General features: G+C 37.6%; 1 protein-coding gene across 1 annotated transcript; it reads right to left on the reverse strand.

Moving 5' to 3' along the window:
• Window positions 1-427: 427 nt before the first annotated feature.
• On the reverse strand, window positions 428-26347 carry VPS4B (vacuolar protein sorting 4 homolog B). Its single transcript, XM_084887285.1, has 11 exons — window positions 26048-26347; window positions 21552-21663; window positions 18677-18833; window positions 14583-14650; window positions 10028-10147; window positions 6851-7007; window positions 6331-6479; window positions 5642-5723; window positions 3094-3313; window positions 2254-2394; window positions 428-783 (listed from the first exon to the last, which is right to left on the reverse strand). The coding sequence occupies exons 1-11, from the start codon at window positions 26072-26074 to the stop codon at window positions 682-684; spliced, it is 1335 nt and encodes a 444-aa protein (XP_084743411.1). The 5' UTR covers window positions 26075-26347; the 3' UTR covers window positions 428-681.
• Between the last annotated feature and the right edge of the window lie 1143 nt (window positions 26348-27490).

Genomic DNA, 27490 nt, shown 5'->3' on the forward strand with positions numbered 1-27490 from the left:
TCTCTCACCCTTTCCCTTCCTCTCTCTGAAATCAATAAAAACATATATTAAAAAAAAAAAAAAAAAAAAAAAAAAGCTTGCAGATTTACAAGAAATTATTTAAATCTACACAAAGAAAAATGTCAACCTATCAAAAACAATTTAATTAGCCTTGGCTAGAACACAATTCAAAATCTTTCAAGCCCAATCAGTCTCTTTGCTGTTTTATTACCCATCCCTGAGAGTAAAGATTCTATCATTTTAAGTTTTAATAAAGCAAATAAATTTACAATGTGAAAAAGATGTCTAAGAATTTTTATAAAATATGATATAAGCCCTATTTCATTTTAGTAAAAAAGAAAGATAAATTTTTTTACAAAGACCACCATTTATAACAATTTTAAAAATTTGTATCTCAAGCCACTGTAATCCTCTTTTTACTGGGTAATTTCTTTTCTTTTCTTGCCATTCATGTAGCACTCATTTCTTCAAAGCCCATCATTTTGTAATTTTTGTTAATAAGAGCAATTAATTGGTAACAGAGCAAAAATACATATAAAATGTAGAGGAACGCAAAATGAGATCTATGTTTTCCTGTGGTAAAAGTGTTTTACTGGAAATAACCTGAATGCCATCCAAGAAAGGCAAAAATTCCTCCACAGAAAGAACACACGTGGTAAACATCTTCCTCATGTCTTTGGTTTAGCCTTCTTGGCCAAAATCTTCAGAAAACTTCTTTAATTTAAGCAAGTCATGTTCATTGACTGTGGGCTTTGTGCTAGACAGTGATCGTAACATATCACCCTGTCAGGGAAAGGAGAGGGGAGTATTAGTAATAGATTTAATCATTGATTTATCATCACAATTACTAACTTTCAACTAAGGTCAAACCTGAATACCATAAACTATTGACAAACTCTTATTCTTCTATAGGACAGCTTTGACCATGTTATTCCTTTGCATAAAAACTTTCAATTGCTTGTCTTATCCTAATCACAATCTTTCAATAGCTCCTCATTGTCCATCAGAAGTAGTCAATTCTCTGAGCCTGAGGATCAAGATCCTCAAAAACATGCCCCCATCTCTCTTCTAGCCTTAACTGTTTTTCCCCCCCTTTTAACAAGAGGAGGGTTTTCCAAGTGCAATTCAAAAAAAATAGTCTCAGTCACTTATATTTATGTGAAACAGAATATTATTTGATTAAAATCAATAAATCAGAATGAACTATTACTTAAAATTAAAATGGTAAGAAAATAGGCTAATATTAGAGATTTGTTAAAAAAAAAATTATCAACCTATCAAAGTTCTGGGCTATCACTTTGTACCCTGTAAGAATGAAAATGATCAAAAGAATCAAGACTAATAAATAAATCAAGGATTGGAAGAAATAAGGGTTTCTGAATAACTTCTCAGATAAGCATTATGATTAACACATATATGGGTGTGTGTGTGTGTACACACACACACACTCACACATGAATATTTATATACATGTTCACATATATCTTTATATTTATGTCTACATATCATGTAAACCTTTCTCTCCAGGAAGTTACTATTCATTCTACCAGAAAACTCTTTGAATATCTGTAACAGAAGCCGATTTAAAAATCTGAGTGTTTATCAAGAAGAAAACATAAACATAACAAATTAACCTTTTCAATCATAGTAAGTTCCTTAAGAAATCATATGCCTTACAAAATCAAGCTTTATGAATTATTTTAACTCCTTCGATATAAATAGAAATGTAATTTTCACAATAAAATTATTTCAGAATTCTTTTTAGCACTACATTATTTAAACTTTCTATAAAGCCTTGATAAATAAAATAGAAAAACACTACTATGAATATTACAATTCCTACATTACGGTTTCTGGATATTTTACCGAATGTGAGATTCAGGGGAAAATTTTTCACCAGCCCTATTTTTTAGTTAAGGCTTGATAATAATTTGTGCAATATATATGAGCATTTTGGTAATAATATATCAACTATAAGACCTGTAAGATCAGAAGCCTGTGTTTTTTAAAAAATAGCTCATTCATTGATAATTAAGATTTTTCTCAAAGCCTAAGAAAACATTTTAAAGATGATTATTTCTTTTTTTAAGTTACTTTTTACAACTTTTAAAGTGAGTAGATTATATTTAATAAACATTCCTGATTATGCTAACATTTTCTAGCTAATCTTACGTAATGGAAAATTTTTATAGTTGACAAACTACGAAGTATAATGTTTAAAATCTTTGCCAAAAATGAAACAAAATGTCAAACCATGGAAACAATTGGCTCCAAAAGTTTATCACCAGGGACGTCCACCCACGTCATCTCAATGGCACCAGGATCCCCAGGAGAACAGGGCATTAAGAGATCATCCACTATGCTGTTAGGATCAGTTCGGGAAGGTCCTCGAACCTGGAAGAAAGAGTGATGGGGAATATTTACTTGGATAAGTTAAATAAATATTAGATTTAGGCCATTATCAGAAAATTTGAAAATATACTATTATTTCATGTTTCATTAAAATATTTACTTTTGGAAATAAATAGAATAATATACAATAAAAAAGTGATTATCTCTGGGTGATGGGATAAATCTTGTTTGATTTTATATTTTTCTCTTTCTTAAATATATTTTATTGATTTTTTACAGAGAGGAAGGGAGAGGGATAGAGAGCTAGAAACATCGATGAGAGAAAGACATCGATCAGCTGCCTCTTGCACACCCGCTACTGGGGATGTGCCCACAACCAAGGTACATGCCCTCGACCAGAATTGAACCTGGGACCTCTCACTCCGCAGGCCAACACTCTACCCACTGAGCCAAACCGGATTCAGCTTTTATGTTTTTCTTGATGCTTTTCTGTATTTTGAAATTTCTTACAATGATCACAGGAGAAAATGAGTTAAGATTAAAAAAAAAACAACACCAAAAACATACACATGTATTCACACACACACACACACACACACACACACACGAGAAAATGAGTTAAGATTAAAAAAAACATACATATGTACACACACACACACACACACACACACACACACACAGCTACTGCTGGTTAAGATGTTTTATTTAAAACCTTCTGAAGGACAGATAAAAATCCCTTACCTTTTTAAAGTGAGTGGCCGACTGTACTTTTCTAATCGGCTGCATAAGTGCGTCACGCACAATGACACTGATGTCTGCCCCTGAGTAACCCTCAGTTTTCTTCCCGAGCTCTCGGAAGTCTGTTTCTGTTAGACTGTTCTGAGTGGTCCCCAAGTGCAGTTTAAACATTGCAGCTCGGGCATGGGCCTCAGGCAGAGGAATATAAATTCGTTTCTCAAATCTTAAAATGAAAAACATTATATTAAGAATATTACTATATATATATATATTTAATTTCCATTGAAAATTAGAATATTTTCAAGCAACAAGATATTTAGATATTCTCACTTGTACTAAGTTAAGCTGAATAAGTTAAATGGACCCATATGTGTTAGAGTTAAACATGTATTTAGGTTAAACGAAGGTAAAATGCCCACAACACAAAACAAATAAAATCAGAATAACCAGGGAACTAACTGGAATTGGTTAGACTTTCTCACAAGATCTTTGGGTTATAAACACTTTGCCATAGTGTTTATTTATATGCCTGGAATTCATGACATGACATGTCCTCCAGGATTACAGTTTCCCATAGAATTATACTATGAACTGATAAAAAGATTAATATAGTTAACATGAAACAAGAGATAAAATAATTCTCTAAATTCAAAATCGGAAATGTACTCAAAATATTTTAGAATAGACATATTACACATAATGTCCACTTTATTATAATAGGTATCCAGAACAAATAATTCTACTATATCATAATTAAACACCATGCTTTATTAACAATAATTTTGTTTGCCTTCTTAGAATTTCAGTATTTGGATATGGGAAGAAAGCAATGAGGAAAGATTTAAGTGGTCTGTGAAGATGTTTTTTTTCTTTTCTTTTCTTTTTTAAATATATTTTATTGATTTTATACAGAGAGGAATTGAGAGGGACAGAGAGTCAGAAACGACAATGAGAGGGAAATGACAATGAGAGAGAAACATTGACCAGCTGCCTCCTGCACCCTTCTACTGGGGATGTGCCCGCAACCAAGGCATGTGCCCTCGACTGGAATGGAACCCGGGACCCCTCAGTCCGCAGGCCGACACTCCATCCACTGAGCCAAACTGGTCTCGGCTTTTTTTCTTTTCTTTAGATAATATTCTGTGGCAATGAGAAGAATCTAAAAAATTTTCATTATCTGCAGAGATGGGCCCAGAATTAAGCCATCTTAAAAAATAACCAGGTCCTAGCTATATAAATGTGCAAATAAACTTTTATATAAATGGATAGATATATATTATAGTGGATAGAGTGTCGGCCTGCAGACCAATGGGTCCTAGGTTCGATTCCAGTTAAGGGCGTACACACACACACACACACACACACACACACACACAGGCTCCTCCCTGGCCTGGGCCCTGGTTGGGGCTCATGCAGGAGGCAACCAGTTGATGTGTTTCTCTCACTTCAATGTTTCACATCATAAAATCCTTTCCCTCTCTCTCTCACTCTTCCTAACAGTCAATGGAAAAATATCCCCAGATGAGAATTAACAACAAAATAAAGATATTAAAAAAATAAAATAACTAGCACATTTCCTTTCTTGGTACCAGGATCTACCATTTCCCCGAAAATAAGACGGTGTCTTATATTAATTTTTTCTTCCAAAGTTGCGCTAGGTCTTATTTTCAGGGGATGTCTTATCTTTCCATGCGCTAGGTCTTATCTTCGGAGGATGTCTTATTTTTGGGGAAACACGGTAGCATCCTGGGAAACCATCAAATGAATGGGATAAGAGTGGCAAAAACTAAAATTGTAATTTTTACCATGTAAAAGTAAATGAATGAAATAGGGACTTACGAAGCAGTAAAAAATTGTCAGAGAGATATCTTTCCTGCAGCTCAAGTTTCATATGCAATTTAAAAATTACAGACACAGCCGAAACCAGTTTAGCTCAGTGGATGGAGCGTCAGCCTGTGGACTGAAAGGTCCCAGGTTCGATTCCGGTCAAGGGCATGTACCTTGGTTGCGGGCACATCCCCAGTAGGGGGTGTGCAAGAGGCAACTGATAGATGATTCTCTCATCGATGTTTCTAACTCTCTATCCCTCTCCCTTCCTCTCAAAAAAATCAATAAAATATATTAAAAAAAAATTACAGACACATTTTTTAACTGAAAATATATGTTATAATTCTTCAACTTGTGTTATTGTCATTTTGCTAAAGTTTTAAATGAAGGTTCTTCACCGGAATATCTTTATATAGTAAAATATAAATTTACTATATTTGTAAATTTTTGAAGTATCAGTGCCTTAATCAAAGCTACAGGTAAATATTAGGTATTATCTTTCCCAATGTGAAAGATTCCAGTATGTGAAAATCTCATAGTTTCAATATAGCAAACAAATAAAGCAAACAAACAGGTGCCTGCCTCCCTTTCCTCAAGGTAATAGGGTTAGGGAACATTAAAAAAGATTCTGCAAACTTATCAGAATGATTCCTCACTAGACAGAATGGGAATTCTTATTCACTTATTACATCTGCAGTCAGATATATTTACTGTCACATCATACCTTCGCCTAATGGCAGAATCCAGTACCCAAGGTATATTTGTAGCTCCCAGAACCAAAATTCCCTCATTGTCTGTACCAACACCTGCATCAAAATAGGCAATATTTTATTTATTTATTTATTTATTTATTTACCATTTTATTTTTTAATTTATTTTTTATTAAATTATTATATGTGTACATATCTTACCATTGCCCCCCCAAAAATAAGTAATATTTAAAATAATTTTTCGTTTTAGTGTCCATTAAACCTCATCTCTCTGTCCAGTTAACAATGTGATGTATTAACACCAAAGTACCTCATCCTGACAGTCTCTCTTTGAAAAACACTATATTGAATCAAATATCAAATTACTAAAATATGATGCAAATATCCCCAAGATTCAAATCTCCTAGACTTTGGACAAATACTATTAATATTCTTTTAAAAATATTTCTTGAGAGATTTCATTTGAACTCTACATATTCCTTTTACTGATACTGTTTCTGGTATAAGCGAATATATAGATCTCTTTACTATTTATACCAGCAAGTCCCTCAAGATGATGGGACAACTGGATGAAAGACAGAATGAAACAAGGCATAATAAAACAGTCTGTTAGAATGAACAAATTCTGCTTGAATTTTACATTACTGTTAAAATAATGATTATAGAATAAATAGAAACTATTTTTAGAAATCAGTGACACCACCTTGCATTTGAACTAGGAACTCCGTCTTAATTCTACGTGCAGCCTCACTTTCATTTTCACTTCTTGAACCACACAGAGAATCGATTTCATCAATGAAGATAATGGAAGGTTTATTCTCTCTGGCAAGTTGGAATAAGTTCTTAACTAGCCTAAAAAGAAGTAAAAGCTTTTAGTTTCTGGAAAATAGTAGACAACACATGGCTTAATGAAAAGAGGAAAACAAAACAATATACAATAGTATAGGAATTCTATAAACTAAAAAGCCTAATCATGTTTTGGTCCAGAAAACAAGAATGCTACATTTGGATAATCCACTTTACAATTTACTAACATATATATATGTTTAACTTTCTCCTATGAAATACATTCCAAAGTAGGGACTGATTCGACAGAGAAAAGAATACCTATATTATGTCAATTCTCTGATTGTCTATTAATGATGTAAGAATTTATTATTTTATAGAGTAAAATAGTGATTAGCTGGTAAAAAAGACATTTAAAAAAACAATTTCTTACTTACTTTTCACTTTCACCTAACCACTTGGAGACAAGGTGGGAGGAATGTATTGAAAAGAATGTTGAGTTGTTTGCTTCTGTGGCTACAGCTTTGGCTAAATAGGACTTTCCTGTTCCAGGTGGCCCAAATAAAAGGATTCCCTTCCAAGGTGTTCTCTTGCCTAAAATTTGTGTAAGAAATATAACATGAGAATTTCAAGACTGTTGATTTCAATTACCAGAGACACCATCCATGCTGGGAGAAGGTTTTCACTCTAAAGTTATCAATAGAATACAAATTTTTATAAATAAATCACAGATAAATCTTAAATATATTTTATTTGCTCTTTTTAGAGACCACTTTGTTAAAAGTGAGTTTACATGAATATGATCCTTCTAACAGGAAGTTCATTTGCTTGTCCACTCATTCATTCAACCACTATGTGGAGAAACCACAATGTGCAGATAGAGAACTATGAATGCCAAAGGATCTTTGCCCTCCACAGGCTCAGTCTAGTGTGGAAAAAGAGTTCAGTTAAAAGGCACTTCTGCCAAAACCGGTTTGGCTCAGGGGATAGAGGGTCGGCCTGTGGACTGAAAGGCATGTACCTTGGTTGCGGGCACATCCCCAGTAGGGGGTGTGCAAGAGGCAACTGATCGATGATTCCCTCTCATCGATGTTTCTAACTCTCTATCCCTCTCTCTTCTTCTCTGTAAAAAAAAATCAATAAAATATATATATTAAAAAAAAAGGCACTTCTGACCAAATACTGTGTGCACTACTTGATATCAGAATATTGTCAGAGAGCTCTGGCCAAGTAGTTCACTTGGTTAGAATAATGTCCCCACAAGCCAACGCTGTGGGTTTGATTCCAGGTCAGGGGACATAAGAATCAATCAATGAATGCATAAGTAAGTGGACAACAAATTGATGTCTCTCTCTCTCTTCAATTAATTAAAAAAAATATTGTTGAAGAAGCTATATCCACAGGGAAAAAGTAGCTGGAAATATTTTCTTTTAAACACTATGACCTTTGAAGGAATGAAATTAACACATTTGGTTGACCCCTTTTGAAATTCTGCTCAATTCCTGATCCCACCAGGAAGCACAAGTTATTATTATAGGTTACATACCCTTATTCAAATAATTGGTCAATGATATGGGGACTCTACCTTAAACTCTAGTTTCCTAAAATAAAATGTAAACAAATCAACTTTTTGTATCTCAATTTTGCTAATGAGAAATTATAATGCTGTCTAAAATAAATCAGACTATGCTATACCTGGAAATCAAATATCAAATATACATTGAAAAATTGCTAAGAGCAAATTGTGAATGGGTACATAGTGTCTGCAAAAAAATTATATACAGATGACCAATTGGCAAAACTAAATAGTTATGTTTATTGTTTCAAAAGAAGCCTTATCTGGTACTTAATTCTGTTTTCCTATTTTAAATGTCTGCAATTATAAGTCAGTGTTGCTTAAATGTGGTATACATACTACTGGTAGCATTTAAAATGCTTTTAGGTGATATACAAATACTTTTTATTTAAATGATTATCTTAAAAATATTTTTATATGTTTTTATTGATAATTTTAGAGAGAGAGGAAGGGAGAGGGACAGACAGAAACATCAATGAGAGAGGAATATCAATCAGTTGCCTCCTGCATGTCCCCTGCTGGGATCGAGCCTGCAACCTGGGCATGTGCCTTATCCAGGAATCAAACCAGTGATCTCCTGGTTCATGGGTCAACACTCAACCACTGAGCCACATTGGCCAGGCTAAATGATTACCTTCTTAATGTGTATTAGACAAACACTAATTTTTCCATTTGTAGTAAACACAAAGCAGTTTTTTAAAAAATAAAGTTACTAAGTAAAATAAGTGAGATGATTTAAAAGTTCAAAAGTGGGCAAAACAATCTATGGTGTTCAGAGTTGAGAGTGATTGTCACTGTGGAGGAAAGAGGCAGAGGGACTTCCAGGTCACCGGCAGTATTTTTTGATCCCATTGATGATTATATAAGTGTATTTACTCTGTGATAAATTTTGAAGCTGAACACTTATGGGTTTGCATGTCTCTGTATATTTATGCTGTATAAATAAAGATCTGATCTAAAAGTGAATGATTTAAATAAAAATATTTTTTATTACCTAATGACACAATGAAAAAATTCATGATGACGACCCATAAATGACTCATGTTTGAGAAACACTGGTATAAGTAATATAAAATGACGTCAACTCAACTGATGCCAACTTTTGTACTGTTAGTTTCACATTCCTGAAGTTAGGCTGTAAGTCATACCTCGAGCTAGGTGGACAACAGGTGGACAGGTACTCTTTGATCTTCATCACTGCTCTATACGACATCACTGTCCAGACCTGTTCAGTCTGAGGCCAACACCACAGATTTGCTCTCTACATAAAACCAGCTTGTTTTTAAAAGAAAAAAGACCTCTGTGTCACTTTCAGATGATGGGTGTAGCCAAATCATAAACATAGGCTAGCAGTCATGGAAAGGACAATGAGAAGAAATGGGCTGGCACAGACAAATCAATCACTGCTGGAGCTGTAACTTCAGCTTTACCCAGGTGGCGGGTTAGCAACATTCTCCTCTGCCACTAAGGGATGAACACTTCATTTGAAAATGGTAAATAATTCTTACTTCTCTTTTTTAAAAATGGAAATACTCCTCTAAAACTAGTACATGTCCATTACAAACTATTTCAGATGAAAAAAAAAAAAAACAAAAAACCCCAAAACTAAAAATCATCCATCTTATTATATCACTCCATCAATACCTACTTCTTAGCACATGCATTTATTTAACAAACATGGAATCATACTACACATATTTTATAACTTGCTTTTTGATTTTTATAATATGCGTGGACATTTTCCAACATTAATTAGATATAGATGTTCACTCTATTTGATGAGTGTGCAGCATTCCACTGCATGCTGGCGATTTACACTGTGCCCTACTGGCTGACATTCAGATTGTTTTGCAGTATGTATATTAAACATATGTGTATGCATGTGAAATAAATATCTTTGTATAAAAGTGTAACACTGCCTTAGAATTTATTTAAGGTAACAAACCATGACATGGTGATAAGAATTCACTATGCTCTACTTCAGTCATCAATGTGGTTTTGAATAATCATCCAAAAAATTATTGAAAAGCCATCTCACCCGTAAAAAGATGAGGAAATTTAATAGGCAATATCACAGCTTCCTTAAGTGCTTCTTTGGCTCCTTCAAGACCAGCAACATCGCTCCATTTCACATTAGGTTTCTCCATAATAATGGCACCTACAAAAAATTATATCATCTTTAAATTAAGGAGGATTATTTCATCAAATTTAGATGACAACATGAAATAACAATGTTAAATAAATGTATTATAAAATTGATGTATTAAAAACCGTTTTGAAAGAGTGTGATGAGGAACTAGTTGGGAGTAGGGAGCAGTCAGGAACCTGGAATAAGTCACTTTCCTATGACTGCTTCCTCATTGTGAAGTAAAAATACTACGTCTGCCCAAGGTACTTGGACAGGTTAGTGTAAGAGTCAAATGACATAATAAATATTAGACTACTTGGAAAAGCACCAAACATTAAATTACAGCACAAATTCAGGAGTATTGAAAGTGCTCATTCAATGGGGATTGATTTACTATTTCTCCTCTTAACCAAACACCCAAAAAAGTAGATCTAATACTCTCCTATAACCACAGAAAAATACACTTAACAAATTTAACTGAAGACAGACAGGTAGATGGATAGAAGGGCTGGAAAGGGGAAGGAAATAAGGGAAGAGAATAGTGGCAAGAGAGAAAATGTACTCTTGTAGACTTGCAATAGTACCCCAAGATTTGCTAAATAGAAGCCAAACAATTCAAAAACCATATATTCAAAAGCTATAGCAATTGTCATAATAAGAGTCTTTTAATATAACTACTGCCAAAACTTTCTAGTTTATCTTTCATCAAAAGCTTTTCTAATTTCCAGTACTGTATGTAGAAATTGCTCCACTACAAACCACTAAACAGTTTGTTCCAAGATGATGTGTAATTGTATGATAGAACACTATCACCTACACAATCTACTGCTACTTATAAAATTAGTTTTATGGGTTATTTCTTCTCATTAGGAAATATCACCTATTATTCTAAGAGAGGTTATTCTCTGAAACTTTCCTAAATTATGAAAATCGTTAACTATAGATTAAAATTAAATAAAACCATAAACATTTTTTGCACTCTAAAAGTTCAGACTAAATATGAATTGAGAATGCCAATTCCCTTTTTATTTTCTATATTCCATTCAGTTTAGTAACCCTACATAAGGAAATAATTTACATCATCAGATAGGATTTGTGTTAGTTAATGAATGTAAATTTACTTTTAAAGTAAGCAAACCTGGTCAACTAAAGTTTTTTGCTATGAATATTCTAAATATGCCGTAATCAATCTTCACATTTAACCTAATACATTTTTTTTTCCTTAAAATTTAAAGGGGACTTTGGAATGTTTAGTAATAAAAGATTACTTAAATAAAAGTAATATTAATTACTAGACAATTAATGCTTTGTAAAATCAAAAAGGGGAAAGGGTTATTAGAAAATAAAGGTCAGTCATACCCAGTTTGGCTCAGTGGATAGAGTGTCAGCCTCTGGACCAAAGGGTCCTGGGCTTGATTCCAGTCAAGGGCATGTACCTCGGTTGCAGACTCCTCCCAGGCCTGCGCCCTGGGTCGGGGCTTGTGTAGGAAACAACCAATTGATGTGTTTCTCTCCAACAATATTTCTCTCTGACTTTCCCTCTTTCTTCTATTCTCTGTAAAAATCAATGGAAACCCCTAGCTGTTTTGGCTCAGTGGATGGAGCTGGCCTGCGGACTGAAGGGTCCCTGGTTCAGTTCGGGTCAAGGGCATGTGCCTGGGTTTCAGGCTGGATACTCAGGGGATGTGCAGGAGGCAGCTGATCAATAATTCTGTCTCATCACTGATGTTACTATCTCTCTCTCCCTCTCCTTCCCATCTGTAATCAATAACAATATTTTTTTTAAATCAATGGAAAAATATCCTCAGATGAGGATTAAAAAAAAAGGTCATATAATTTGACTGTTTCCAATTATATAAATTTATCCAGTCTTTCATTGTACTACGTATTATACAATTTTTTGTTTAATTTTTACTGCACAGAATAGATAGAAGAAAGCTTTTTGCCTTACAATTGAAATAAGGCCACTGGGCACAGGACCACTGGGCTGCTCAACCAAACTTACTGAGTGCAAAGTGTGTGCCCCCATTGCCCCAGGCAGTGGAAACTTAGTTCTGTCCTTGGACTACAGCCACCATTGAAGTTCGAGGAATATAAAATATCCTCACTAACTAGTTTTTTAAGGTACTGACCTTATAGTATCCTCCTATACCTCCCAGTGGAGTTAGCGAGATGAGAAAGATATAATATTACAAAATGAAGAGACTATTCATCATTCACAAACCAAACTGGGCCTATATAATGGAAATCTGTCCCAGTTATGCATTCTATTTGGCAAGATTCAAATGAACAAAATACATAAAATTCAACCTGAAAAAGCATTGTTAGCATATTAAAAAAAAAATCCAATCTCAGTAACTAAAGAAGCCAGCAATTATATATTGGGTCGGCAGCTAAGTAATTGCGGGTTTCACACATATATGGCTTCAGTTGAATTTTTAGGTTTGCAGACGCAGTACAAATGTAAAACACATTTTGTTATTTGATAGTTGGCTATTCAGCTGTTAATCAGTAAAAAAAGTTTTTTGATCTGTTTTGTAGTTTTCGTTTGGCGTTCGTTGAAAAATGGAAAATCAAAAGGAACATTTTCGTCATATTTTGCTTTTTTATTTCCGCAAAGGGAAAAACGCATCACAAGCTCATAAAAAGTTATGTGCTGTTTATGGTGACAAAGCCTTAAAAGAACGGCAGTGTCAAAATTGGTTTGCCAAATTTCGTTCTGGTGATTTTTCACTCAAAGATGAAAAACGCTCTGGTCGTCCAGTTGAAGTTGATGACGCCCTAATCAAAGCAATAATCAATTCGGACTGTCACAGTACAACACGTGAGATTGCAGAGAAGCTTCATGTATCACATACATGCATTGAAAATCACTTAAAACAACTTGGCTATGTTCAAAAACTCGATACATGGGTTCCTCACGAACTGAAAGAATCATAGTTAACGCAACGCATTAGCAGCTGCGATTTGCTAAAGAAACGTAATGAAAATGATCCATTTTTAAAACAACTGATAACTGGCGATGAAAAATGGGTTGTTTACAACAATATCAAGCGGAAAAGATCGTGGAGCAGGCCAGGTGAACCAACTCAAACAACATCAAAAGCTGATATTCATCAAAAGAAGGTTTTGTTATCAGTTTGGTGGGATTACAAAGGAATTGTCTACTTTGAACTCTTACCACCCAACCGAACGATCAATTCTGATGTCTACATTGAACAACTAACGAAATTAAACAATGCAGTTGAAGAAAAGCGGCCCAATTGACAAATCGAAAAGGTGTTGTATTCCATCATGACAATGCAAGGCCACACACATCTTTGGTCACTCGGCAAAAATTAATGGAGCTTGGTTGGGATGTTTTGCCACATCCACCATATAGTCCTGACCTTGCACCATCTGATTACTTTTTGTTTCGATCTTTACAAAACTCCTTGAATGGTAAAAATTTCAATAATGATGATGATGTCAAATCGTACCTGATTCAGTTTTTTGCTAATAAAAACCAGAAGTTTTTTGAACGTGGGATTATGATGCTGCCTGAAAGATGGCAAAAGGTCATTGATCAAAATGGGCAATACATTATAGAATAAAGTTATTTAGTTCCATGAAAAAATTGTCTTTGATTTTCTTTAAAAAATCCACAATTACTTAGTTGCCGACCCAATAGATCACTATACACAAAGCTACCACTTACTGAGTTCCTGGAATTTGTTAACTATAATAGTAGGCAGTTTTTACATTGTCAGAAATCTTTTACTAGTCCTGAAACAAAAATATTATTAATTTCTATTTTAGAGCTGGGACTCAGACTCTGAGATGTTAGGGAACTTGCTCAAGATTTAAGTGGCCAGCCTGGGATGGAATCCAAATCTGAATGGAGCCAAAATCTATGCTCCTTCCATCATGCCACGAGACAATAGTCGAGGAGAATGAAAGAGTGTTCTTCTGTGTGGAAGGTAAAAAGTGGAAAGAGAGAAATATAAAGAGTGGTGCTAAAATATAATAAAAAAGGCAGATGAGGAAACATGAGCAGGTTGGAAACATGAAATAAATCATTAATAAATAAGCTATAGCAATAACAATAACAATAAAAGCCAGGTATAAGTACTAATTCATTCTGTTACTGACAGGATATTTTGATAACCTCAGATTTGGTAGTGTGCTATTAGTCTAAATGTTACTTTCTCTAACAGGGGGGAAATAAGACAAAATAAAAGAGTTAAATAATCAACCTGTCAGGCTTTTTAACAATATTTTTACTTCACAGAAAAAAACCCCAACCCATTAGAGGCCCTAAGGAGAAAAATCCTATGAAAACCAGCATGTGACCACTAGAAAACAAAGCCAATTCTTGAACCTATTTAAATACAAGGGGGGAGGGAGGAAGCAATTCAAACAGATAATTCACTATTGAGTTTTTAAAAAATAAGATAGTAAATTTAAAAATGAAATCTAAAGCAACCTTGAAGTTGATTCTGTAGTTTCTTTGCTTCAGGGTCATCTGATTCTTCTTCCCCATCACTGTCCTTCCTAATAAAAAGAATTTAACATATTCAAATGATCACTCCTTGCTATCAAAAATAAGGCAAAAATGAAGGAAAGATTAGCTTGAAATATTGTAAGTGGCAAAATGAGACATTCACATTAAAAGTTATGCTTATTTCATTACTTTTAAGAATATATTAAGCAGCCGAAACCAGTTTGGCTCAGTGGATAGAGCGTCAGCCTGTTGACTGAGGGGTCCCAGGTTCAATTCCGGTCAAGGGCATGTACATTGGTTGCGGGCACATCCCCAGTAGTGGGTGTGCAGGAGGCAACTGACCGATGTATCTCTCTTATCGATGTTTCTAGCTCTCTATCCCTCTCTTTTCCTCTCTGTAAAAAATCAATAAAATAATACTTAAAAAAAAAACAAAAAACGTCGAGACCGGTTTGGCTCGTAGGGGTGTCGAACTCAATCAGAGAAGGGGCCAAAATCTAAAATCCAGCCTAAATCGTGGGCCGAATGGTTTACTGAACAGTCATAAACTGACAATGTCATAAAATGACAGCGGAGTGCAGTGATGACAGCGCGGTGCGGGCCACATTGCAAGGCCTGGCGGGCTGGATTTGGCCCGCGGGCCTTGTGTTTGACACATGTGGTAGAGTGTCAGCTTGGGGACTGAAGGGTCCTGGGTTCGATTCCGGTCAAGGGCATGTGCCTTGGTTGTGGACATATCCCCGGTGGGGGGTGTGCAGGAGGCAGCTGATCGATGACTCTCTCTCATCGATGTTTCTAACTCTCTATCCCTCTCCTTTCCTCTCTGTAAAAAATCAATAAAATATATTAAAAAAAGAAAAAGAAAATATTAAAAAAAAAAGAATATATTAAGCAAATTATTAAGAGGAATATTATCCATCAATATGGAATCATGAACAGGAAAGGGGCAAAAAGACCAGAATGAAATCAGGATCTAGCTCCAAGTTCCATGACACACTTATATATGTGCTAATTCATAAATGCATACCCCACACCTCATCCCACAAAAGATTTAAAATGAATTATAGAAGAGCTGTAAACAACAACAATGAAAACACCAGAACCAGGCAAACTATATATTAGAACAAGACATAACTAGGAGAAAAAAAAACAATATTCATTATTTAAGGCACAAAGATCTATAACCCTTAGTCTAGGGCAGTAGGTCTCAACCTTTCTAATGCCATGACCTTTTAATACAGTTCCTCATGTTGTGGTGACCCCCAACCATAAAATTACTTTTGTTGGTACTTCATAACTATAATCTTGCTACTGTTATGAATCGTAATGTAAATATTTGTGTTTTCCGATGGTCTTAGGTGACCCTGCTAGCAGTTCTCAACCTGTCATGACCCACAGGTTGAAAATTGCTGCTGTAGAGCCTAAGACCATCAGAAAACACATTCTCTCAAAACATTGCCTTCAAAGATCTCCATTCCTGGTGACCACAGGGGACTGGCTAAGTAGCTTGTGCCACTGCATACCATAAACCACGAGTATTGTATCCTCTAAACTAAAGCTAACCAGAACCTCTGCCTTCAAACCCAAATAACCCCACCTCAGAATCTCATCTTCTTAAGAGTGTGTTGTCATTTAGAACCACTTCCGGCACCAATGAACAGAATGGTCAGAGGACCTGCATAGAGTATGTGCCCACTGCTCAGCTAGAACTTGGCACGAATATACTGAATAACAAACTTTGCATCTGTTAATGACACATCTTCCATCTGGGAAGACATTCCAAAATTGATTTAGATAAGTGGTTCCCAACCATTTTTGGGCCATGCCCCATCTAAGCATCTCTAAAATCCTGATGCCACCCTGTGACATATAATTCTTATTCAAAAAGTGAATTCCTATAGAGGAAGCCTAAAAGGGTATTAACTTGGTCTAAACAAGTTTCCAAAGAACGTGGCATCCATGAAACAGAAAAATAAAAGAATGAAAGGACAGAAGAAGTACTGAGGAAGAAATCACTAAGGAATTATTTAAAAAATACTAATATGAAGTGACATGAAAAAAACGCAAATAAAATTTGTTTCATAATAGAAAACTGAAATGCATAAATATGTCACAATATATATTTATACACTGTATATGAGGCACCTAGAACCATAAAAAATGCAAAAAATTTATTAATAACTCATTGTTTTAAAAAAAATATATATTTTACTGATTTTTTTACAGAGAGGAAGGGAGAGGGATAGAGAGTTAGAAACATCAATGAGAGAGAAACATCGATCAGTTGCCTCTTGCACACCTCCTATTGGGGATGTGCCTGAAACCAAGGTACATACCCTTCAAGGAATCGAACCTGGGACCCTTCAGTCCACAGGCCAACGCTCCATCTACTGAGCCAAACTGGTTAGGGCTAAAAACTCATTCTTGAATTGTCCCCCTTAAAAATCAAATTGCCCCTCTGTGGGGCGTGTGCCCCATGTTGGGAACCTCTGGTTTAGATGTTTTTAAGTAATGCTGTGTTGATTTATTCACAATGACAAAATAAAAGCAAATATAAAGCAAATTTATATATATATAAAAAAACTTTACATAAGATATCCAAAAAAATTATTCACATTATTGGAGTCATTTTTTCTTTTGTCCATGTGGATAATATAGACTAAGAAACAATACTACTAATCAAAAACTTAATTCATAGCTGAAAACGGTTTGGCTCAGTGGATAGAGAGTCAGCCTGCGGACTGAAGGGTCCCAGATTTGATTCCAGTCAAGGGTATGAACCTTGGTTGCGGGCACATCCCCAGTTGTGGGTGTGCAAGAGGCAGCTGATCGATGATTCTCTCTCATCGATGTTTCTCTCTCTTCCTCTCTGTAAAAAATCAATAAAATATATTTTTTTAAAAATTTAATTCACAGATCATTCCTATAATTTCAAACTTCAATGTTGTATAACGGCCAGAGGGTAAAGAACTGAGCACCATTCCTACAAATGTTTTTTCCTGCCACTACCAAGTGGTCATGGAGGGTCAGCTGACGTACATTGTCCCCCAAGGGGTTGGGAAACTTCCTCTGTAAAAGGACCAGACAGTCAATATTTTAGGTTTTGTGGGTCAGTTTCTGTTGCAATTATTCAATCTTGTTGGCACACCACAAAAACAGCCACAGACAATAGGTAAATGGATGGTTAAGGCTCTGCTACACTAAAATTTTATTTAAAAAACAGGCTGCAGGTCAGATTTGGCCTATGAGCCACTGTTTGCCAACACCCAGTTTAAATGAAAGAAATTTATTTCACAAATACAATTTAAGTTTATCTTTTAATTGATACAATAAAATCTAACACTATAGAATACACACCTCTTCTCAAAACAGATATACAAGTCCAGGAAGCACATACAGTCCCAAATAAGATGAACCCAATTCACATTATAATTAAAATGCAAAAGGTTAAAGACAAACAAAGAATCTTAAAAGCAACAAGAGGAAACCAGTTAGTTACCTACAAGGGAGCTCCCATAAGACTGTCAGTAGATTTCTCAACAGAAGCTTTGCAGGCCAGAAGGAAGTTGCAAGAAATATTCAAAACAGTAAAAACAATGACCTACAACCTAGATTACTCTACCCTGAAAAGCTATCATTTAGAAGAGAAAGATAAAGAGCTTTCCAGAAAAAGCTAAAGGAGTTCATCACTACCAAACCATTATGTGAAATGTTTAAGAAGATAAAAAATATAAACAATGAAATGGCAATAAGTAGATATCTATCAACAATCAAATCTACAAACAAAATGAACAAGCAGAACAGAAAACACATAGATACAGAGAACTTTTTGTTGGTTGCCAGGTGGGAGGAGGGTTAGCTGAAAAAAGATGAAGGGATTAAGAAATACAAATTGGTTATTATAGAACAGTCATGGGGATATAAAGTACAGCATAGGGAATATAATCAGTAATTTTTATTAACTAGGCATGGTGCTGAAAGGGTGTGGGATTTATTGGGATGATCACATATTAAGTTATGTAATGTCTGGTCACTGGGGTGTACAAAAATAAATAAAAGGAAAAAAAAATGCATACCCCTTATCATCAGTTGGACTCGGTTGTCCTTCTTTCACCGGCTTCTGTGGTTTTTTCTCTTTCTTTTTCAGGTATTCCTTTAGTTTTTCTGCTCTATCAAGATATTCTGTACACTTTGCCCTGATACTTTGCTTGGCTTTATCACCCTGTGCTTCATCTATTAAAGGGAAATGAGAGAGATTTTTCCATTAGTGTTCTATCCAGATATTTTTAAGCTCTTACATACACTTTTTTTGTGTTGGTTAATCTTCAACCGAGGATATTTTTTCCATTAAATATTTTAGAGAGATGCCACACAAGAGAATGGAAGGAAGAGAAAGAATAGTGGGAGGGAGAGAGGGAAGAAAAGACAAACATCAAGATGAAATACATTGGTTGCCTCCTGCACGTGCCTCGAACCTACAACCCAATTATATGCCCTTGACTGGCAATCAAATCTGAGACCCTTGGGTCCATGAGCCAATGCTCTAACCACTGCAACACTTTTCAGGGCCTTAGACATATTTTTAAACAAGGAAAATCCATTTTGGGGAGGGAGATTATCTTTAGCTCATCCTAACCAAGGATTGTCAATCTTTACTATTCCTTCTCATAAAGTTCAGAGGCCAACAGTAGGTTTGAGTCAGAAATAGATCTGAGCAAGGCAGTAGGATATTTCAAGTTAATACTAGAGGCCCAGTGCACAAAATTTGTGCATGGGGGGTGGGGGTTCCTTCAACTCAACCTGTACCCTTTCCAATTGGGGACCCCTTGTGGTATGTTTGACTACCATTTTAGGTCCAATCCTCATAACCGCTCACCTGCCTGCCTGCCTGATTGCCCCTAACTGCCTCTGCCTGCCATCCTGATAACCCCTAACTGCCTTCTCCTATAGGCCTGATATTGCCCCTAACTGACCTCCTCTGCTGGCCAATTTGGTTCTGATGGGCCAGCATCAAAAGCTTCCCCTCCTAGGCAGCCATTGGCTCCCCACAGCACCAAGATTTGGTTCTCATTGTTCAGTTCCTATGCCAGTCAGTGTCAAAAGCTCCTTCTCCTAGGCAGTCATTGGCTCCCCATAACACCCAGATTTGGTTCTCATTGGTTGGTTTCAATGCCAGTCAGCATCAAAAGCTCCACCTCCTAGGCAGTCATTGGCTCCCCACAGCACCCAGATTTGGTTCTCATTGGTTGGTTCCTATGCCAGTCAGAGTCAAAAGCTCTGCCTCTTAGACAGCCATTGGCTCCCCACAGCACCCATATTTGGTTCTCATTGGTCGGTTTCTATGCCAGTCAGCATCTCTAGGCTTATCTCTGGGCCTGATCAAATAGGCAGGGCTTAACAGCAGCCCCCATAGAGGCCAGGAGAGAAACACCTGGCTGTTGGCGAAGAACAGAAAAAAAGAGGGAGAGAAAGAGAGACAGAAGTACACTGATCAACAGCTTCCACTGAGGCTACAGATCAGACTTTGACTCACTTTCTGGGTCTCAGCCACCTGGGCAGTGAGTTCTAGGTCACCAAGCTGCAGCTGGGCAACCCAGCACTGACTTCTGGATAGTCTGAGTTTGGTCAGGCACTCACCGCCCCTCTGACCACAGGCTCAAGCCCCTTGACAAGCCTAAAGCCTCAGCCCCAGGTTTAGGCTTGGGAAGTGGCCCACCTCCATCCCTGCCACTCCAATTGCAGGCTCAGCCCCTTCCCAAGCCTAAAACCTCGGGCTTTAGGCTTGGGAAAAGTGTCCCCCCCGTCCCCTCCAATGGCTGGCTGGGAGTGACCTGGGTGCCTAGGAGTTTCCCATAACCCAGGTATGTATGCAAATTAACCACCATCTTTGTCGGGTTAATCTGCAAACTCACTTTGATTGGCTGTGGGTGTAGCAGAGGTACAGTCAATTTACATGTTTCTCTATTATTATGTAAGATTGGATAGTAAGAAGTTATTTAATATTCTATTCTCTTCCCTTACATTTTATATAGATAGTTGAAAGCTGCTTATCTCATATAAAACCATTAAGACAAATAGAAATAAAGCAACATTAACAATTTCCATTAATGTCTAAATAAGCTTTATTTCAGAGTATAAACAGTCATAGAAATCCCATATATTATGTGTACCACCAATACAGTAATTTTACTACATATGGGCAGGCCTCTGTGAGAGCTACATGTTACAATTCATTCTTAGTTTCACTTTAATTTGACAGAAAAATCTCAAAAGTTAAATGGGAAACTTAAAAGAAAATGCTAAATTATCCAACTGCTAAAATTTTTTTTATTTAGAAAAAAATTAAAGTTTGCCAGAAAGAAGTCTTTTCTAACATCTTATTTCACCCATGTTCAGCATTAGACTTAAGATACATGAAGGCAGGAGATTTTCCCCATTTTTCCATCATTGCTGGATCCCCATGCCTCGTACAGTGCCTAAGACATGGAAATATCCAATATTCAAAAAATACATTGGGGGGGGGGGGGGGAGGGAAGGTTCCCAACCTTTTTAAAAACAGTATTTTCAAAGAGATGCTTAGAAGATGAGAAAGTTCAGATTACATAAGTTGGGTACAATAAAATAAAAAACTTATTCCTACTAACTATATGACATTTTTATATGTTCAGGTATGCAAAGTAACAACTATAACAGTCGTGCAGATTTATTAGCTGAGTACCCAAAACCTATTTAGATGCTAGAAAGCTAGTGGGATATATTTATATTTGCAAATTGCTATTAAATATATTTCATATGTATTTATAAATATATTAAATTGTATCTATAGTATATATATTTGCAAATTGATAGTTTAGAATTTTCTGGTATTGTATTGCAATATTCATAAATGAAATAGATTAAATAAAAATTTATTTTGGTGTTTTTAAATAAAGAAACAAACTATGACCTTACATTTAACTACGTGGAGAAAATACTGGACAGCATGTTGATAGAGTTGAAGGGCTTCCTCATAGTTCCCAGCCTTGTCTTCCTGGGCTGCTTTGCTAGCAAGATCTATTGCTTTCTGTTTGAGGAGAAGCAAGATCATACCATCAAAATCAAACCATCAAAATCAAAGCATAAGTGTAAGTTTGAAGTAAATAATCACATGGAAAGTCATTTTTTAAAAAATACAACCTTAAAACAAATCAATCTTTTTTCTAAATCACAATAACATCCTATATAATAAACCCTAATATGCAAATTGACCAAACAGTAGAATGATAGGTCACTATGACGCACACTGACCACCAGGGGGCACACGCTCACTGGAGGAGCTGTCACCTGGTGGTGAGTGTGCTCCCACAGGGGGAGCACCACTCACCCAGAAGCCGGGCTAATGACAGGAGAGTACAGAGAAGGTGGGGGAGCCTCTCCTGCCTCTGCTGCAGGCAGGCGGTAGGAGCTAGGGGCCCCAGACTGCAAGAGGGATCTCTGACTGCTGGCTTAGGCCCAAAACATTTGTGGTAACATGAAATCTCTATATATATAAAAGGCTAAGTGGCCATCACCTTCAAAACAACCGAATGGACTACCAAACAGGCTGTGTGGGGCAACCAGGCCAGCAGGGAGTTAGCGAGAAACGACCAAACAACTGAGCAGCAGGCTGCGTGAGGCTATCAGGCCTACAGGGGGGGCAGTTGGGGGCGACCAGACCGGTGGGGGGGGGCAATGAGGAATGACCAGGCCGGCAGAGGGGGGCAGTGAGGAATGACCAGGTTGGGGGCAGTTGGGGGCAATCATGCCGGGAGCGGGTGCAGTAAGGGGTGACCAGACTGATGGTTGGGGGGGAGGGGGGTGTTGGAAGCTGGGGCAACCACTCCAGAAGGGGGTTCAGTAAGGGGTCACCAGGATGTCTGTCCACAGGATCGGGCCTAAACCGGCAGTCGGACATTCCCCGAGGGGCCCCGGATTGAAGAGGGTGAAGGCTGGGCTGAGGGTACCCCCCACCCCTCAATGCACAAATTTTGTGCACTGGGCCTTTAGTATATTTATAATTAAAGTTTTTGAAAAGAAACAGTTTTTACATGTAGCACAAGTTAAACTATTTGAAATAACAGGTAAAAAAAAAAAAAAAGCACAGTAAAAGGATGAGGAGGAGATTTAACAGAACTTATCTTTGATAAGATTTTAATTTTTTCATTTTCTACTTCCACATCTTCTTAAAAATGTCCATAATGCACACAGGATACTTTTGAAGTATTTTTTGTTAAAAAAATAAATTCATACAAATATGTTCAACTGAATGACAATGCAAAAGCAAGTAAAGGGCAGAAAAATAGAATTTTCAATAAATGATATGAGTAACTGAATATCCATAAGCAAAGAGAGAGAGAACTTGAACTTCAACCTAAACCCCACACTTCGTATACAAATTAACTCAAGATGGAATGTGGGCTTAAATATAAAATATAAAACTATAAAATCTTAGTTCTTGGACTTGATACCAAAAGCACAATATATAAAAGGAAAAAAGGAATTTTTTCATTAAACTTAAAACCTGTTGGTCTGTAAGAGATTCTGTTAAAAAGACAAGCTATAGACTGCGAGAGATATGTGCAAACCACATGCTCAGCAAAGGAGTAGTATTTGGACCCAACCAGCATGGCTCAATGGTTGAGCACTGACCTATGAAACAGGAGGTGGAATATATAAAGAACTCGCAAAACTCAACAGTTATAAAAAGAATCTAAGGGGAAAATGGGCTAAAGACATGAAGAGACATTTCACCAAAGAGGATATACAAATATAAGCACATGAAAAGATGTTCAACATCATTAGCCATTAGGGAAATGCAAATTAAAACCACAATGAGATGTCACTACACATCTATTAGAATGGCTAAAATAAAAAAAATAAAAAAACATAAAAAAAAAAAAAAACAGTGACAATATCAAATAGTGGTGAGGATACAGAAAAACTGACCACTCATATACTACAGGTAGGATGTAAAATGATACAACCATTCTGGGAAACTGGTTTGTTACAGACATAAGCATGCAACTACCATATGAACCAGCAACTGCACTACTGAGCATTTATCCCAGAGAAACCAAGACCTATGCTCATGCAAAAACTTGTACATGAATGTACCAGATGTCTGTCAACGATTGCATGATAAACTGTGGCACATCCCTACCAAGGAGTATTACTCAGTGCCAAAAAGGAACTACTGATACAGAGATGGTAGGGAATGGGGGGCAGGTTGAGTGCAGGGGGAGTTAGGTGACTGTGGTTATAAAAGGTCAGGAGGGATCCCTATGGATAGACTATTCTATATCATGACGGTAGTGACGGATGCCTGAACTTACCCCTGACAGAACCCTACACGGACTCAAATACACACTAGTACAAGTGAGAGTGGGGAAATCTGAACAGGATTGGTGGAATGGATCAGTGTGCCTATCTGGTTGTGATACTGTACTACAATTTTATAAGATGCCATCATGTGAGGCAACGGGATCAAGAGTATACAGGATCTCTGTATTATTTCTTCACAACTGCGTGTGAATCTATAATTACGTCGAAGTAAAATTTTCATTAAAAAACTATCTTTAATTTTAAAAAATATACATACAAGTAAAAAACAAACATGGTTTATTTAAATATTCCAACTGGATTAATTTAGGTCGTAAAACTGTATGCAACAGAAATAAGAGCCTGAAGGGGGGGGGAAAATGGTCATGGTTACACTATATTAAAAGTAAGCATAAAACTCAGATAAGAAAAAGTTATTTAAACAACCCCCAATCACATGTATGAATATTGTATTTTGAAACAGATTGCAGAGAAAGAATGAAAGCTGTTAATGGGAGAAGAGATGTTCATTGGGGCATCACGCACCCCGTGTTGCAGCAGCAGGGAAAAACAGAAATCATATGCTTTCGAATTGAAAAAAGTAGAAGTTACCTGTTTCACATCACAACTAGCCTGAACTTAAAAGCTAAATTTTCAAAAGTTTGGTAAACTAAGCAAAATATAAAGGTCTCAGAGTTGTAGCACGCGGCCATTTAGTGGGTTATGTATCTGGTCATATAAAAATCTATCAGGAAGGCTCAGTGGCTAGGCCATGTGCAGAAATAAGTTCTTTCTTATTCTGGCTGTGATTTTCTTGTCATATTATTTTTACTCACTGTGCCACTCACCCACAGTCCCCTCATTTGAGGTCAGCCCTCTTTTAGGCACTACACTGACCTTTGTTAAAATAAAATGCTTACAACCAGTATTTAATTATCTATCTCCAAATACAGTACCCTGACTTGAAACCAACCCTTCTCTCATGATGGACATGCATCTACACCATCCAATATAGGAACCACTAGCCACGACTTCTGCACACTTGTGGTTAGTGTGACTGAGGAGTGAGTTTTAAATTTCCTTTAAGCAAAATTTAAACAGCCACATGTTGCTACTGTACTGATAACACGTTAAACCTTTAATCAAGGATGATAACTTTCCCTGCTGAATGCCCCACTTCACCCTTATTTCTGTTAGCATTTTTAATTTGCAATGAAGGTAACTGTGTCTTGCTGTGGTTTGGGAGCGCTAGTAATTCTTCTAGGGTACAATCTGACCATCTCCCTAGCTTCTGCCCTGGTTAAGTCCACATTCACATTTGTCAATACTAGTGCCCAGTCTCCTCGGTGGTCAGCCTGCTTCCACACTTGCCAATCCAACAGCAGCCAGTGCAGGGCACCCATAGATTCCTACTACAAACAAGAAAACCCAAGTGCTCGAGACCAAGTCACATACTGAAGCCCCAGATCCATTCTGAGGATGGGAGACACTTTCAGAAATTTCTCAATGTCCGCTCCACAGAGGTCTGACGATTAAGTCTAAAATTTCAGGATTTCTTGATTGGTGTACAAAATACCATGCTCACTGCAGTGGGGATGGGGAAGTGGAGACACAACCTAATTAAAAAAAAAAAAAATCCCCTGATCTTTCATTCTGGGAGCCATAGAGTGTGCACACAAACGCATATACTCGGTGAACCCACGGATTCTTCGGAGTTTGACTGTTCTCACGTTTCTATTCATTTGACAGCTCGACTAGAAGAGCTCTGCTGTAGCAGCCTGAGGGACTAAGCGCCAACTATGGACCACCCTACTGTCAACGGGTCCAGAGCAGTGATTTGTAAACATTTCGTGCTCTCCGCTCTCCCTGACACAGATTGAAGTGTCTGCTCACAGAGCTGCCCAGTTCGGTTCAAATGCGGCTGGTGTGAAGGGAAAAGAAAAAAGTCAACATAAGAGTCTCAGAAAGCCCGTGGGAGACCCCGGAAGCAAGCGGAAAGCACCCAACTCCCCGACCAGCGGCTGGGCGCCGCCCTCCTCCTCCATCTTCCCCGCCCTCCGCCCCCCGCCCCGCGCCTCCAGCCCTCTAGGGAGGTGGGAAAACAGTAATACCTGGAGATTGGTCGTGGTGGATGCCATGGCGGAGATCCGAGGCGGTTCCCTGGGGAGGAACGAGGGCACAGGACCAAGAGCGGCGACGTCGAGGTGCGCCTGGAGTCGCCCCGAACGAGCACAGGTTGGGGACTCTCGGATCCCTAGCAGCGGACTCCTTTCTGGAATTTGTTCCGAAACCACAAGGTGCTCCGAGAGCCCCCTACCCTCCTAGCAAAACTTCCGCAATCCCGAGCCCCTCCGGGCTCTGGTCCTACCTCCGGCCTCAGAACTTCCGCTTTCGTCATCAGCTCGCGCACTACCCAAGTCTCAGTCATCCAGGTCTCGCCTTAGCCCGGGGCATCGCGAGACTAGCAGAGGCTTCCCGGGAACCCGCCGAGGTTTGGGGCGGAAGTCAGGCTGGGCGCCGGCGCACTGTGGCACTGGCCTAGGGACCTGGCTGGAGCAATTACTTTTTCTTCTTTTCCGGAAGTCCTATAGTTTAAGATGGGTTACTGGCTCTGGCTCTTTTCACTGCACATCATGGAGCATGCTCTGTCTCTCTGCAGCTTTTGAGCTGGAAAATACCATCCCGCTCCAAGGCCTACCACCGGTTGTGGACTTTGGTTGTGGACTTTGGTTCCCTTCCCTGCCTCCGTTAGCCTGTCGCCTTCTTTGTAAAATGGGGCTGATTGTAGTGCCTACCTCGGGGGTTGTGAAGAATGCTAGTCGTGCTCAATATGGCGCAGAGCACAGTGACTGGCGAGCATTAAGATCCGAGTGCGTGTTATTGCTCACCCTTCACATCATCCAGCAAGCATTTTTCAAATGGCTATTGCCATGGCTCCAGAGGCCCTGAGGTCATCAGTATAGGTATGGTCATGCCCTCAGGAGCCTGCATTAAGATCATGTGTGTTTACATACCAAGTTTAATAGCTTGAGAGGTTAAGTGCTTTGTGTGAGATCACATAAGTGAGGGGCTGTTGTTTGCCAGTCTTAATCCTCTTTTTCTTCTTCCATAGTTAAGTGTGGGGCTTCAGAACAAATCACCCAAAGATGTGAAGATTGAATTAAAGGCAACTTTAGTCGCTGGCTCAAGAAAAACGTGTGCCCTTCCCTTAACTATCAATATTTGGAGGAAACTGAATTAGGGGCCTGGCCCACAATAAGCAACTATTAGAACATCTTTTGACCTTTCTATAAGGCAGGGAAAACTTTTTTCTAAATATCTGCTGTTCTTTCCATTGAAGCACCTTATCCCTAACTCTGAATGTCACATATAGCCATGTTCCCTTTCTATCTCAGAACCTCGGTAAATGGGGGTGTGGGGGTAGGGGTAAGGGTAGGGGAGGGAGTGGAGTTGTCTCTGATTCTCTCATGCATGCAGGGTTCCCAAACATATGTATGTATTAAATTTGGTTATTTTCTCTTGCTAATAGGCCTCATATCTGTTTGGTTATTAGA

The sequence above is a fragment of the Pipistrellus hanaki genome (genome assembly GCF_964339955.1).
Source record: "Pipistrellus hanaki genome assembly, chromosome: 6".
In the NCBI taxonomy this organism is placed as follows: Eukaryota; Metazoa; Chordata; class Mammalia; order Chiroptera; family Vespertilionidae; genus Pipistrellus; species Pipistrellus hanaki.

Excerpts from the sequence above, each read along its gene's own strand:
- VPS4B (XM_084887285.1), bottom strand. The coding sequence starts at position 26,074 with ATGGCATCCACCACGACCAATCTCCAG. Across the intron at positions 3,314-5,641 it reads GATTCTGCCATTAGGCGAAG|ATTTGAGAAACGAATTTATA; the intron begins GTATGATGTGAC and ends TTTCATTTTAAG. Across the intron at positions 2,395-3,093 it reads CGGCCACTCACTTTAAAAAG|GTTCGAGGACCTTCCCGAAC; the intron begins GTAAGGGATTTT and ends TCTTTCTTCCAG.